The sequence below is a fragment of the Pangasianodon hypophthalmus genome, chromosome 9, assembly GCF_027358585.1.
Source record: "Pangasianodon hypophthalmus isolate fPanHyp1 chromosome 9, fPanHyp1.pri, whole genome shotgun sequence".
Lineage (NCBI taxonomy): Eukaryota > Metazoa > Chordata > Actinopteri > Siluriformes > Pangasiidae > Pangasianodon > Pangasianodon hypophthalmus.
In genome coordinates, this window is record NC_069718.1 from 11,469,943 (window position 1) to 11,483,804 (window position 13,862).

The following is a 13,862-nucleotide window of genomic DNA, read 5'->3' on the forward strand; positions in this document are numbered from 1 at the left end:
GATAGAACAAAATGTAATTATTGGTACCTTTATTAAGTTTGTTTGGCAACTTAATTTCTACACATTCTTCTGAATTCCCTGCCCACTTCACATGCCTGAGCAAGTTTTCAGAGCTCGACTGAGAACAAATCACAGAAATACACAGCACGTTTTTCATGAAAAATGTCAGCATTTTTACCATTACAAACATATTTTCTTTATGACTCTTTATTGCTTGCGATTGTGTGGTGATTATATTCCGCTCATTTTGCGGCTGTGTTGAATGTCAGTGTAGACACATACTAATTAGCTAGCTTTCCATAAATTTGCCACAGTCCACAGACCAGCAGGTGCGCTACATCTAATGTTGAGTGTAAATGGGCAATTATATGATTAAAATTATTTGCATTGAAGCAGAATTCTGTTGGAGAGCTAATAAAACACTGGATTCTGGCACGTCTACCCTGCAATGCTGCTGTAGCAAAAGGAGAACAAGACAAATACTTACTTAATTAATGTTGATGTTCTGCGGAGCCTATTATAGGGGATGAAATAACCATTAATGTAATATATGTCAATAGATTTCTATTCTGTGCTGTTTTATGAAAATAACATTTTTTTGTTTCAAAGCATACATCTTGTCAGATATACTGTTTTGAGACATAGACTATGTCTTCCGGTTGCTGTGCCAGAGCAAGATTCAGTGTATGATGTAGCTCCGCGCCATTTTGCATTCTGCATTCACATAGCCTTAAACGTAATCATCATAATCATAGATATTTACAGTGTAGTTAATATTGCTCCAATACATGCATGAAATGTGTCTGGCAAGCCTGGGTGGGTGGCACTTAAGACTTCTGTTAGAACTGGTGTTGTATTTTAGAGCTGTACAAATATATTCAAAAGTTCAGACTCTCCAGAGCTGAAAATATGCAGTAGTTTTTCATTGACAACAGTTGGCATAACCCAAAAAGCTTAACGCAAAATATTGCCTTAATTTTTTTTATTGAAACTGTGCTGTATACTTTCGAATATTGAACAAATAAACCCTAGTTTGGACAACTTTTTATATTTTAGATTTTTATATGCAGTCAATTTTAAAACTTCTGGTCATGTCGACAGTTATTAAGTTTGTTACTTAGAAATGCTTTTTATTATGGCTTAAACCGTAATTCACCATATTCAGAACATTGTGATCGATAAACGTATTTCTAGCAACAGTTGGAGTAACTCAGAGATGTTCATGCACAGCGATTATTTTTTTTGTTGTTGACTTAATGCTTTATTTTATTTTTTTAAGTGTAGAAATTTCCACGGGATCTTCAGTACCTGTGATACATATTGGATTAGATCTGAAATTCTGATTCACTGTCAGGTCATTATTATAAAAACAACATATTTTTTTTCTACTGAAAAAAAAAAAAATCAACCACATGATGTCAGTGTTGTTCTAAGAAAATCTAACCTTAATCCTGATCGTTTTACTGATATGCGCGATGCAGTTTGGTTCCTGATGCACGAGAGGACAGAGCATTTGAGTCACTGCATCTTTCGAATATATAAATAGATACTTTTTTAACCTAGAGTCTTCTATACAGATACGACCCTTACGATACAATAGCACGGATTCTGATAGCAGGGGCTTTGTTCGCAATTAAAATCAATTGAAGATCATCAGTCGGGATGAGCGGTGGTGAACAAAGGCGGAGATGGGAGTACTGCTGGATTTCAGTGCAACTCTTTTTGCTGCTGTGCTTCGCCAGGCAGATTTCGGCTCAGATAAGGTACTCTGTCATGGAGGAAGTAAAAGAGGGATCGTTTATAGGAAATATTGCAAGGGACTTGGGTCTTGATGTCAGTACTTTGGTGGAAAGACGCTTACGTATCGTTTCTGGCGCTCAAGAAATTCTATTTCAGGTAAACCAGAACAATGGCGTCTTGTATGTACATAAAAAAATCGACAGAGAGGAGGTATGTGACAGCAGCAATCCCTGTGTATTTAACCTCAAAATCGCAGTAGACAGACCACTGGAGGTTCATTATGTGGTAGTAGACATTACGGATATAAATGACAATGCGCCTAGATTTCCAGATAAGCAACAAAAAATAGAAATCGCAGAAAATGCATCACCGGGTGCGCGCTTTCAGCTACAACGTGCGCATGATCCAGATATTGATAGAAATTCAGTACTCTCTTATAAATTAAGCAAAAACGAATATTTTGATTTAGAAATAAGAGACAGGGATGACGAAAAGGTACCCTTCCTGGTTTTACAGAAAGCATTAGATAGAGAGCGTAAAGCTGAACACGAACTGACACTGACAGCAGTAGATGGTGGAAATCCGTCAAGATCTGGAACATTAAATGTCACCGTCACTGTTCTCGATAACAATGACAATCGTCCAGTCTTCAGTCAAGAGGTTTACACGGTACATTTACAGGAAAACGTTCCGATAGGTACTACTGTGTTAAGAGTAAACGCAACAGATCTAGACGAGGGTTCGAATGGAGAGATCGTATACTCTCTTGGTAGCAACTTAAACCGTAAAATTTATGATGTATTTGATCTGGATACAGTTTCCGGTGAAATACGAGTAAAAGGCGAAATAGATTTTGAAAACATTGATGTGTACAGATTAGATGTTTTGGCCTCTGATAAAGGCTCACCTCCGATGACTGTGGATTGCAGGGTCACTGTGAAAATTTTAGATGTGAATGATAACGCTCCTGAAATAGAAATTATGTCACTCTCTAACGTAGTGCCTGAAGATTCCAAACCCGGAACAGTTATTTCTTTAATCAGTATTTTAGACAGAGACTCTGGTGTAAACGGCAAAGTCGTATGTTCTCTGTCATCAAACATACCTTTTGAACTAAAACCTTCCTTACAAGAAAATATGTACTCTTTAATTACAAACGCACATTTAGACAGAGAAGAGATTTCCCATTACGACATTACTTTAACAGCCACAGACCTGGGCCAGCCTTCTCTAACTGCACAAAAGAGTTTGAATGTGCAAATATCAGATGTGAATGATAATAGTCCAGAGTTTTCTCATAATCCTATTGAACTATATCTAATGGAAAATAACATTCCCGGTGCTTCTATATTTTCTGTAACTGCATCAGACAAAGACACGAATGAAAATGCAGTAATCTCATACAGCATTCTTAGAGGAGATGGTGCAAAGAACAACTGGCCTACATTTCTAAGCATTAACTCTGAAACAGGAGTTATTCACGCGCTAAAGAGTTTTGATTATGAAGTAGCCAAAACGTTCCAGTTCCACGTGCTCGCTACAGATTGTGGAAGTCCGTCACTAAGCAGCAACGTGACAGTGAACGTGTTCATTCTGGATCAGAACGACAACGTTCCAGTGATCTTATATCCAGTCAGCGCTAACGGTTCTGCTGAAGGTGTGGAGGAGATTCCCCGCAATGTCAACGCAGGACATTTGGTGACTAAAGTGAGAGCCTATGACGCGGATATAGGATACAACGGCTGGTTATTATTTTCAGTGCAGGAAGTGAGTGACCACAGTCTGTTTGGTTTGGACCGCTATACAGGACAGATAAGGACCCTTCGCTCCTTCACAGAAACAGATGAAGCTGAACATAAACTGATCATACTGGTCAAAGACAATGGAAACGTGTCACTTTCAGCAACAGCGACTGTGATTATTAAACTTGTTGAACCCAAAGAGGCTTTTGCAGCTTCTGATGTTAAAAACACTGTAAAAGAAGAGGAAGAAAACAACGTTACATTTTATTTGATTATTACCTTGGGTTCGGTTTCATTTCTTTTCATCATCAGTATCATTGTGCTGATTGTAATGCAGTGCTCCAAATCTCCAGACTTTTCCTCCAAGTATTTACAAGATACAAATTACGACGGGACTCTGTGTCACAGCATCCAGTACAGATCCGGAGATAAACGCTACATGTTAGTTGGACCCAGAATGAGTATCGGTTCTACTCTAGTTCCAGGCAGTAATGGGAATACTCTAGTGATACCAGATCGCAGGAAGAGAGCTTCTATGGAGGTAAGAGTTAAATTATTTTTGCCAGTTTTACTGCAATCTATCCTTTATTTTACACGTCATTTTTTAGGTTTATGCAAACTGCAGTAACGGAAATGTCCATTCTTGCGCACTTCTGAGATGAGATAAATTCGTTTCTGACATGTGAAGAGATGAGCAGTTTCTTTTGCTATAATAGGCGACAGGCTTTCCATAGTACTGATAAAACATTCTATCTGGCTGTGTTCGTCTGGAGCATCTTAAATGAAGAGGGTCTGTTACTATCGAGAAACGATCACGTGTGCAGTTTGCTGAGGTTGAACTCTCTGATTCTCCCAGAAGGTTTTTTGTTCAGTCTCTATTTGTTCGGTCTTGCCTCATACTGTTTATATAACATCATTTTCTAGCATTTCAGTGATATCGAGGGATGAGTCATTAAAATACTACAACTACTTCTAATGCCATCACCACCACCACTACCAATAATAATAATAATAATAATAATAATAATAATAATAATAATAATAATAATAATAAATATTAATAAATTAAAATACTTAAAATGTTATACAATTACACTCCTCCGATTTTGCAAAACAGAATTCTATCAGTGTTGAACACCACTTTCTAAATTGTTACTGATTTAAAATATAGACTATGGACCTGTATATATGGTTTATACTGCTTTAGAGTCTTGACAGGTTTAGGATGTCAGATATTTGAGATCCCGGATCGTACAACTCCCCTTTAACAAACTCAATATCTAAAGCTAGTGCGGATCCTTTGCCTGCTAATTATTCGGTTCATTATTGTGGAAAACTATCTTTTTTTTATATTTTACAACTTATCAAAACAAATTGTTTCAGTGACCAGATGGGGTCAGTGTTACATAGGGAGAGAGAATAGCAATTCCCGCCCACTGCTGTATGTACATGTTTTGTTCTAGATCCAGGGAGACGCGGGATTGACTGGCACAAGAGCTGCTTTATTTTATTAACACAATAGTGTTAATGTCACGAATGGATTATTCAGCATGGACGTTTATCTTCTGTAATTTAATATAAAAAATCGTATTTTACGTCCAAAACCGTTTTAAGGAATCATCTAAGGATGGATAAAGGCACACAATGGCGTATATGGGAGTACTGCTGGCTTGCGCTACGTGTTTATTTGCTGCTGTGCTTAGAGAAGCAGGTTTGTGCTCAGATAAGGTACTCTATTCCAGAGGAGGTAAAAGAGGGAACAGTTGTGGGAAACATTGCGAAGGATTTGGATCTGGATGTAAGTACATTGGTGGACAGACGCTTCCGTATCGTTTCTGGATCTAAGGACGGTTTTTTCCAAGTAAACCAGAACAATGGCGTCTTGCATGTTGATAAAAAAATCGACAGAGAGGAGGTATGTGACAGCAGCAATCCCTGTGTATTTAACCTCAAAATCGCAGTAGACAGACCACTGGAGATTCATTATGTGGTAGTAGACATTACGGATATAAATGACAATGCGCCTAGATTTCCAGATAAGCAACAAAGAGTAGAGATAGCGGAGAGCACAATACCGGGTGCGCGCTTTCAGCTCCAAAGTGCGCGCGATCCTGACATTGGCATACATTCTGTGCGCTCTTACAAATTAAGCAAAAACGAACATTTCGATTTAGAAATAAAAGACAGGGATGACGAAAAGGTACCTTTCCTGGTTTTACAGAAAGCATTAGATAGAGAGCGTAAAGCTGAACACGAACTGACACTGACAGCAGTAGATGGTGGAAATCCATCAAGATCTGGAACATTAAATGTCACCGTCACTGTTCTCGATATCAATGACAATCGTCCAGTCTTCAGTCAAGAGGTTTACACGGTACATTTACAGGAAAACGTTCCGATAGGTACTACTGTGTTAAGAGTAAACGCAACAGATCTAGACGAGGGTTCGAATGGAGAGATCGTATACTCTCTTGGTAGCAACTTAAACCGTAAAATTTATGATGTATTTGATCTGGATACAGTTTCCGGTGAAATACGAGTAAAAGGCGAAATAGATTTTGAAAACATTGATGTGCACAGATTAGATGTTTTGGCCTCTGATAAAGGCACACCTCCGATGACTGTCAACTGCAGGGTCACTGTGAAAATTTTAGATGTGAATGATAACGCTCCTGAAATAGAAGTTACATCACTCTCTAACGTAGTGCCTGAAGATTCCAAACCCGGAACAGTTATTTCTTTAATCAGTGTTTCAGACAAAGACTCTGGTGTAAACGGGAAAGTTATATGTTCTCTGTCATCAAACATACCTTTTGAACTAAAACCGTCTGTACAGGAAAATATGTACTCTTTAATTACAAACTCGTATTTAGACAGAGAAGAGATTTCCCATTACGACATTACTTTAACAGCCACAGACCTGGGCCAGCCTTCTCTAACTGCACAAAAGAGTTTGAATGTGCAAATATCAGATGTGAATGATAATAGTCCAGAGTTTTCTCATAATCCTATTGAACTATATTTAATGGAAAATAACATTCCCGGTGCTTCTATATTTTCTGTAACTGCATCAGACAAAGACACGAATGAAAATGCAGTAATCTCATACAGCATTCTTAGAGGAGATGGTGCAAAGAACAACTGGCCTACATTTCTAAGCATTAACTCTGAAACAGGAGTTATTCATGCGCTAAAGAGTTTTGATTATGAAGTAGCCAAAACGTTCCAGTTCCACGTGCTTGCTACAGATTGTGGAAGTCCGTCACTAAGCAGCAACGTGACAGTGAACGTGTTCATTCTGGATCAGAACGACAATGTTCCAGTGATCTTATATCCAGTCAGCGCTAACGGTTCTGCTGAAGGTGTGGAGGAGATTCCCCGCAATGTCAACGCAGGACATTTGGTGACTAAAGTGAGAGCCTATGACGCGGATATAGGATACAACGGCTGGTTATTATTTTCAGTGCAGGAAGTGAGTGACCACAGTCTGTTTGGTTTGGACCGCTATACAGGACAGATAAGGACCCTTCGCTCCTTCACAGAAACAGATGAAGCTGAACATAAACTGGTCATACTGGTCAAAGACAATGGAAACGTGTCACTTTCAGCAACAGCGACTGTGATTATTAAACTTGTTGAACCCAAAGAGGCTTTTGCTGCGTCCGATGTTAAAAACACTGTAAAAGAAGAGGAAGAAAATAACGTTACATTTTATTTGATCATTACCTTGGGTTCGGTTTCATTTCTTTTTGTCATCAGTATCATTGTGCTGATTGTAATGCAGTGCTCCAAATCTCCAGACTTTTCCTCCAAGTATTTACAAGATACGAATTACGACGGGACTCTGTGTCACAGCATCCAGTACAGATCCGGAGATAAACGCTACATGTTAGTTGGACCCAGAATGAGCATCGGTTCTACTCTAGTTCCAGGCAGTAATGGGAATACTCTAGTGATACCAGATCGCAGGAGGAGAACTTCCGGTGAGGTAAGAGGCGAGTCAATCATCTTTACTAAAAAGAGAATCCTCATATACATAAAGAGAATCATATACAGCACATGTCGTCAAATGCCTCGAATATCACAATATTCAAAGCCATTTCTTTTAATATGTTGCTCGAATTTTTATATTATCGGTTCTTATCTGTATTTTGGAGATTTTAACCTTATCTGATGACTTTAATAATTGTGTGTACAAAACCAGGTCTGATTAAATTCCTGAGCACTAAGTTTAAATAATATGATGTTTAAATAGGCTGTCTTTAACAATTTATCATCTTTATGCTATTTACATTCATCAAAAAAAAAAATAATAATAAATAATAATGATAACGAAGATCGTAATAATATGGAAATACAGATTAATAGTCTCATATTAAACTATAAATATGGATTGCACTGCTTTAAAGTTTTGCCAGATGGAATGTCAAATATTTAATGTATCTCATAACTGCTCTTAAGCAAGCTCAGGATATAAAACTGCTGGTGATGTTTTACCTGACAGTCATTTCATTGTTTATGCTGGAAACATAGATGTTCATGTTTCTCACTGATATAGCCATACGGGGTCAGTGTTACATAAGGACAGAGAGGAGGTGCGTAGCCCTGCCCACTGTTGTGTTTTGCGCAAGTCTCTTTTCTTCTTTCTCCGAGAAGACACCAGTTTGACTAACACGAGAGCTGCTGTTTATAGAAAAATGTCACTCTTCTTAATATCATTAATGTTGGATTATTAAGAATTCATGTGTATTACTTGTAATTGAACAGAAACAGCACACTGTTGCGACCAAATACCGATTGAAAGAGACAATCCAGGATGGATAACGGCGAACAAAGGCGCAGATGGGAGTACTGCTGGATTGCTACAGGTTTCACGTTGCTGATATGTTTCGGGAGGCAGGTTTCTGCTCAGATAAAGTACCTTATTCCAGAGGAAGTGAAAGAGGGCTCGGTTGTGGGAAATATTGCGAAGGATCTGAGTCTTGATGTCAGTACTTTAGTGGACAGACGGTTTCGTATCGTTTCTGGAACAAACGGTGCTTTTTTCCAGGTAAATCAGAACAATGGTGTCCTATCAGTTCTTAAGAAAATCGACAGAGAGGAGGTATGTGATGGCGTTGCTTCATGCATCCTAAATTTAAAAATCGCCGTGGACAATCCGCTAGAGATTCATTACGTTGTTGTAGAAATCGCTGATGTTAATGATCATAGCCCATGGTTTCCCGAGAAAGAACAGCATTTTGAAATCGCTGAAAACACTTTAATTGGGGCACGCTTCGAGCTCCAAAGCGCACGTGATCCAGACATCGGCACTAATTCTATTCGGACGTATGCTCTATCAAAAAATAACTACTTTGACTTAGAAATGAGGGATAATATAGAAGAGGAGAAAACTCCCGTTCTAGTTTTACACAAGGCTTTAGACAGAGAGCAAAACGGAAAACATAGCTTAGTTTTGACAGCAGTAGATGGAGGCTCTCCTCCAAGATCAGGTATATTAAACATTACTGTTACTGTCCTTGATATCAATGACAACCGTCCAGTGTGCAGTAAAGATGTTTATTATGTTACACTGAGAGAGAATACACCCGCAGGCACATCAGTAGTACGTGTCAATGCGACAGATTTAGATGAGGGCTTAAATGGCGATATAATGTACAGCTTTGGTAAAACTATTCGACGAAAAGTGCATGACACATTCACCCTGGATGGTATCACCGGTGAAATACAAATTAAAGAGCCTATTGACTTTGAAGAAAATGAAGTTTATAGATTAAACATCCAGGCCTCAGATAAAGGGCAGCCGCCAATGACAACTGACTGCAGAGTGATTATAAAGATTACTGATGAAAATGACAATTATCCAGAGATAGATGTGACATCACTTTCTAACGTAATACCCGAAGATTCCCAACCTGGAACTGTTGTTTCTTTAATTAGTGTCACAGATAAAGACATGGGTGTTAATGGTAAAGTTATTTGTAGTATCTCCAATGATGTACCCTTTGAGCTAAAGTCATCCGTTCAGGAGAACATGTACTCATTAGCTACTAAACAACGGTTAGACCGAGAACTTGTCTCACAATATGACATCGTAATAAAAGCCACTGATTTAGGCCAGCCTCCACTGTCCACATTCAAAACTTTGACTGTTCAAGTTTCAGATGTTAATGATAATATTCCGGAATTTACCCAAAATCCTCTTGAACTGTACTTGATGGAAAATAATGTTCCCGGTGCTTCGGTATTCTCTGTCAGCGCCTCTGACAGGGATCTGAATGAAAATGCTGCGATTTCTTACCAAATTATTAGAAACACGGACCAATTAGGATCGAGTATTTCACAGAGTCGTACGAAAAAGAATGATATGGCAACATTCTTAAACGTCAATCCCGAAACAGGCATTATTAGCGCACTAAAGAGTTTTGACTTTGAAACAACCAAAACGTTCCAGTTCCACGTGCTTGCTACAGATTCTGGAAGTCCGTCTCTAAGCAGCAACGTGACAGTGAACGTGTTCATTCTGGATCAGAACGACAATGTTCCAGTGATCTTATATCCAGTCAGCGCTAACGGTTCTGCTGAAGGTGTGGAGGAGATTCCCCGCAATGTCAACGCAGGACATTTGGTGACTAAAGTGAGAGCCTATGACGCGGATATAGGATACAACGGCTGGTTATTATTTTCAGTGCAGGAAGTGAGTGACCACAGTCTGTTTGGTTTGGACCGCTATACAGGACAGATAAGGACCCTTCGCTCCTTCACAGAAACAGATGAGGCTGAACATAAACTGGTCATACTGGTCAAAGATAATGGAAACGTGTCACTTTCAGCAACAGCGACTGTGATCATTAAACTTGTTGAACCCAAAGAGGCTTTTGCAACTTCTGATGTTAAAAACACTGTAAAAGAAGAGGAAGAAAATAACGTTACATTTTATTTGATTATTACCTTGGGTTCGGTTTCATTTCTTTTCATCATCAGTATCATTGTGCTGATTGTAATGCAGTGCTCCAAATCTCCAGACTTTTCCTCCAAGTATTTACAAGATACAAATTACGACGGGACTCTGTGTCACAGCATCCAGTACAGATCCGGAGATAAACGCTACATGTTAGTTGGACCCAGAATGAGCATCGGATCTGAAATGCATCCGGCCAGTAATAGGAATACTCTAGTGATACCAGATCGCAGGAGGAGGCCTTCTAATGCGGTAAGACATTAGATAACATTTAACCTGCTGTACATTATATTTATTAACACTAAAACTGTTTGTCCTATGACTGTAATTTTGTGGCTCTCTAATCACTAAATACTTAAACTAATACCTATCTGCAAAGCAGTAGTCCCCCTGTTTGCCATATATGCTAGATTGTTGGATTGCGACATAAGTCTAACATTTCAACAAAATTCGACCAACAATCACTCAAAACAAGACTCAAAACAAAAACTCAAAACAAGACTCCTGGAATTCCTTTAACTCGTGACCAGCTTTCTATTAATAAAACTGTGGCTGAAAATATATTTTAAAAGTTCAAGCTTTTACGGAACCTCCACTAATTTCCTGCACACGGAACAGAAGCATCAAAGTCAAATGTCACAGGAAGTCAAACTTGCACAGCTGTACACAAATTTCAACAAAAAAGGCTTCAGCAGCACTTTGCTTGCATAAAGTTTTTTTCCTCCTTAAACATCCTATTATATCACGTTATAAAATGGTCCAGTTTTGAATACGTATACATTTCTGCCTGAAGTACACCGCATATGTTTGTAGATTGTGGTAGCGTAATAAATCTTCGCTGTCCGTGGTGCTGAAACCTTTATTTTAAAATAACATATGATAAACGTGTATTTGTAAGCTTTTGATGAACTCATATTTAATCTATTAAACTTGCTGATCGTATGTTTGTGTATATGCATTTGATAGAGACATGTCTAAAATGGCTAAATTACCCATCCTTTAAAATAATCATAGAAATGCTACAAATAATACATATACTAGTGTAATGACCAGAAGCCAATCAGTATCAATAAAGCTCTAGCTTATGTAGACAGGGTTTGGCTCTAAGTCCAAAAAGGCAAACCAAAGTTGATAGAGAGGCAAAGTATCATGCAATCATCAGGCAAAACTCAATAAGCAACACGTGATCAACACAGGCAGAGTGTATACACAAACAAAAAGCTCAGTAATGTCACTACTGAAATGCTAGAAGCAAGACAAATATACTCTAAATGTCTTGGTTTCTAATTGCGTGATTAGAAGCGGGCCACTGAAACAAGATAGTGGTTGATGTATTGGGTCAGGTGACTGGGCTTGTAGTTTTCTTTTTTGGCTGAAGATTCTGGGAAGTGGAGTTTGTGTTGATTCATAACATTTTTTCCACCTATAGGTAACATCCAGAGTGTTGTATTGTTCATACTGTTTTTTTTTTTTGTCTGCTGGTATTACTAAATAGCAAATTACTTTTGTTTATATAATAGATATTGATGCTAACACATTTGGTCATAGCTAGTTGAGAGGCTTCAGTTTTTGCTTTCATTTTGGTGTAGACATTTTCATATTTCTTTGCTTGTGTACTTCAGATTTTTTTTTCTGAATTTGATACAGATATAGGATACAACCTATGATACAGATATTGGATACAATGACTGGGTCTAATTTTTTGTTTCAGGAAGTATCCACAGTCATTTTGGTTTGGATTACTATACAAGACATAAAGATCTATGCTTATTCAGTTAAGCAGACAAAGCTGAAAATAAGCTGGTCATTTTGGTTAAAAATATTGCCTGTATTTGACTTCCAGTAATAGCATCTGTGATTCCCAACATTGTGGTTTATTACAGCTTCAGATTTTGAAAACCCCATAAAATATGAGATCAGTGGCAAGAATCTTAGGATGAACCTAGTCTCTGTGTTGAAAGGGTGCAATTTTCCACTAGGAATCATACATATATAGTTTTAGAAATTTTTTTTTATTAATATCCTAGAGATGAATGTAATTAGCATATCTTTACTAACCTTTAGGTTTGAGCATGGCAGCAGTCTGAAAAATGGGAGGAAATGGGTGCTCAAGAGGGAAGCAGGATAGGAGGATGATAATCTAGGACCCATCATGGCAGAAGTAGAATTCAATTGGGAGCAGGGGTTTGCAAACTTCAGGACTGCAGAAGTAGCCTAGTTTTCAGGTACGAGAAGCTTGTGGATCTAAGAAGAAGAGCAAGAGCTTCTGGGCCTCAATACAACAAGGATGGCAAGAATAGTTTCCAGGTCAGAGCAAGAGCTTAAGGGTGAGAAGTAAGAAAAGGAGACACAGAACTGTTTACTGTGGCAGTTTAACCCAAGCATATTTTCTTTTAAGATAACTGACAGGTAACTGACAGGTAACTGACAGCAATATTTGCCAAAATACTCTCAGCTGACAGTAATCATGATGTCAAAGTTTTGTCTTGACAGTGAAAGTTTCAATAATTGTTTGTGTATTTGCAGAAATGTCTTGCTGGTGGTGGAGCTTCTCCACATCTTTTTGACTGTGTTTCTGTTAAATAGCGCTTATTTATTAGTAACAGTTTCATCATATTAAGTTGTATTATATTGTAGCAAGTGATTTTTAAGACAAAAGTTTGAACTGAGCATGTGTCACAGGTTTTTGTTGTGCTAAGCAGTGGGGTTCCAGTTTACCAGTCTCTGTAAAAACCGGGTGATGTGCATGTTATGTACAAATGATATAGACCTTTGGTGGCTTATTACATTAACATATTTTGTAGAATAAATAAAAACCCTGCTACTATTTTTGCTTTTAAAAATTTTTCTCATTGTTTAAACATGTTATGCTTTTTCATTCAACTTACTTCAAAATTACCTGGCATTTTATATGATCATGTGAACATAAATTTGTTTCTGAGTATTATCTACTTGATATAATATATAATGTTATTTATAATCTAAGGGAAAATGTTGTGGAAATAAAGATAAACTGGCCCGTCACCACTCTAGTTCTGTGCAAATTTCTAAGTGTATCGTCATAACGTTTGGTATTTTGTGTCATCATCTGTGAAACAAGATGGTGAATACCTTTTTTTTATAAATTAAAATACATAAAATAAAATTTAGCAAGTTTTGTTGGCTAAATTTCCCATCATTTTATTAGATAACTCAAACATTTAAAAAAATTGTTCACAGTGATGTGTAGAGCTTATAAACATTTTTTTTTCAGCCACTCATATCTATATATGTAATTAAGTCCGGCTTAATGACTCACATGGTTACCTGTAATGGACAGGAATCAGAAATGTGAGAATCCACGTGCAGGAGGTTTATTATAAAATCCAAAACAGTAACCAAAATCAGTGTCAATATGAGAGCAATGGTCAAACACTGAG

General features: G+C 37.8%; 3 protein-coding genes across 3 annotated transcripts; all 3 read left to right on the forward strand.

Moving 5' to 3' along the window:
• Positions 1 to 1,445: 1,445 nt before the first annotated feature.
• Positions 1,446 to 4,444, forward strand: LOC117598043 (protocadherin alpha-3-like). Its single transcript, XM_034307412.2, has one exon. It carries the CDS (start codon positions 1,663 to 1,665, stop codon positions 4,108 to 4,110), a length of 2,448 nt encoding a protein of 815 aa, XP_034163303.2. The 5' UTR covers positions 1,446 to 1,662; the 3' UTR covers positions 4,111 to 4,444.
• A 485-nt stretch (positions 4,445 to 4,929) lies between these two features.
• LOC128318924 (protocadherin alpha-2-like) lies at positions 4,930 to 7,784 on the forward strand. Its single transcript, XM_053237116.1, has one exon. It carries the CDS (start codon positions 5,110 to 5,112, stop codon positions 7,654 to 7,656), a length of 2,547 nt encoding a protein of 848 aa, XP_053093091.1. The 5' UTR covers positions 4,930 to 5,109; the 3' UTR covers positions 7,657 to 7,784.
• Positions 7,785 to 7,808: 24 nt separating this feature from the next.
• On the forward strand, positions 7,809 to 10,784 carry LOC117595700 (protocadherin alpha-3-like). The gene has a single exon (XM_034307617.2). The coding sequence runs from the start codon at positions 8,299 to 8,301 to the stop codon at positions 10,705 to 10,707; it is 2,409 nt and encodes an 802-aa protein (XP_034163508.2). The 5' UTR covers positions 7,809 to 8,298; the 3' UTR covers positions 10,708 to 10,784.
• The last annotated feature ends 3,078 nt before the right edge of the window (positions 10,785 to 13,862 follow it).

Bases quoted from the DNA above. Each gene is read 5' to 3' on its own strand.
- LOC117598043 (XM_034307412.2), top strand. From the start codon at position 1,663: ATGAGCGGTGGTGAACAAAGGCGGAGATGGGAGTACTGCTGGATTTCA.
- LOC128318924 (XM_053237116.1), top strand. From the start codon at position 5,110: ATGGATAAAGGCACACAATGGCGTATATGGGAGTACTGCTGGCTTGCG.
- LOC117595700 (XM_034307617.2), top strand. From the start codon at position 8,299: ATGGATAACGGCGAACAAAGGCGCAGATGGGAGTACTGCTGGATTGCT.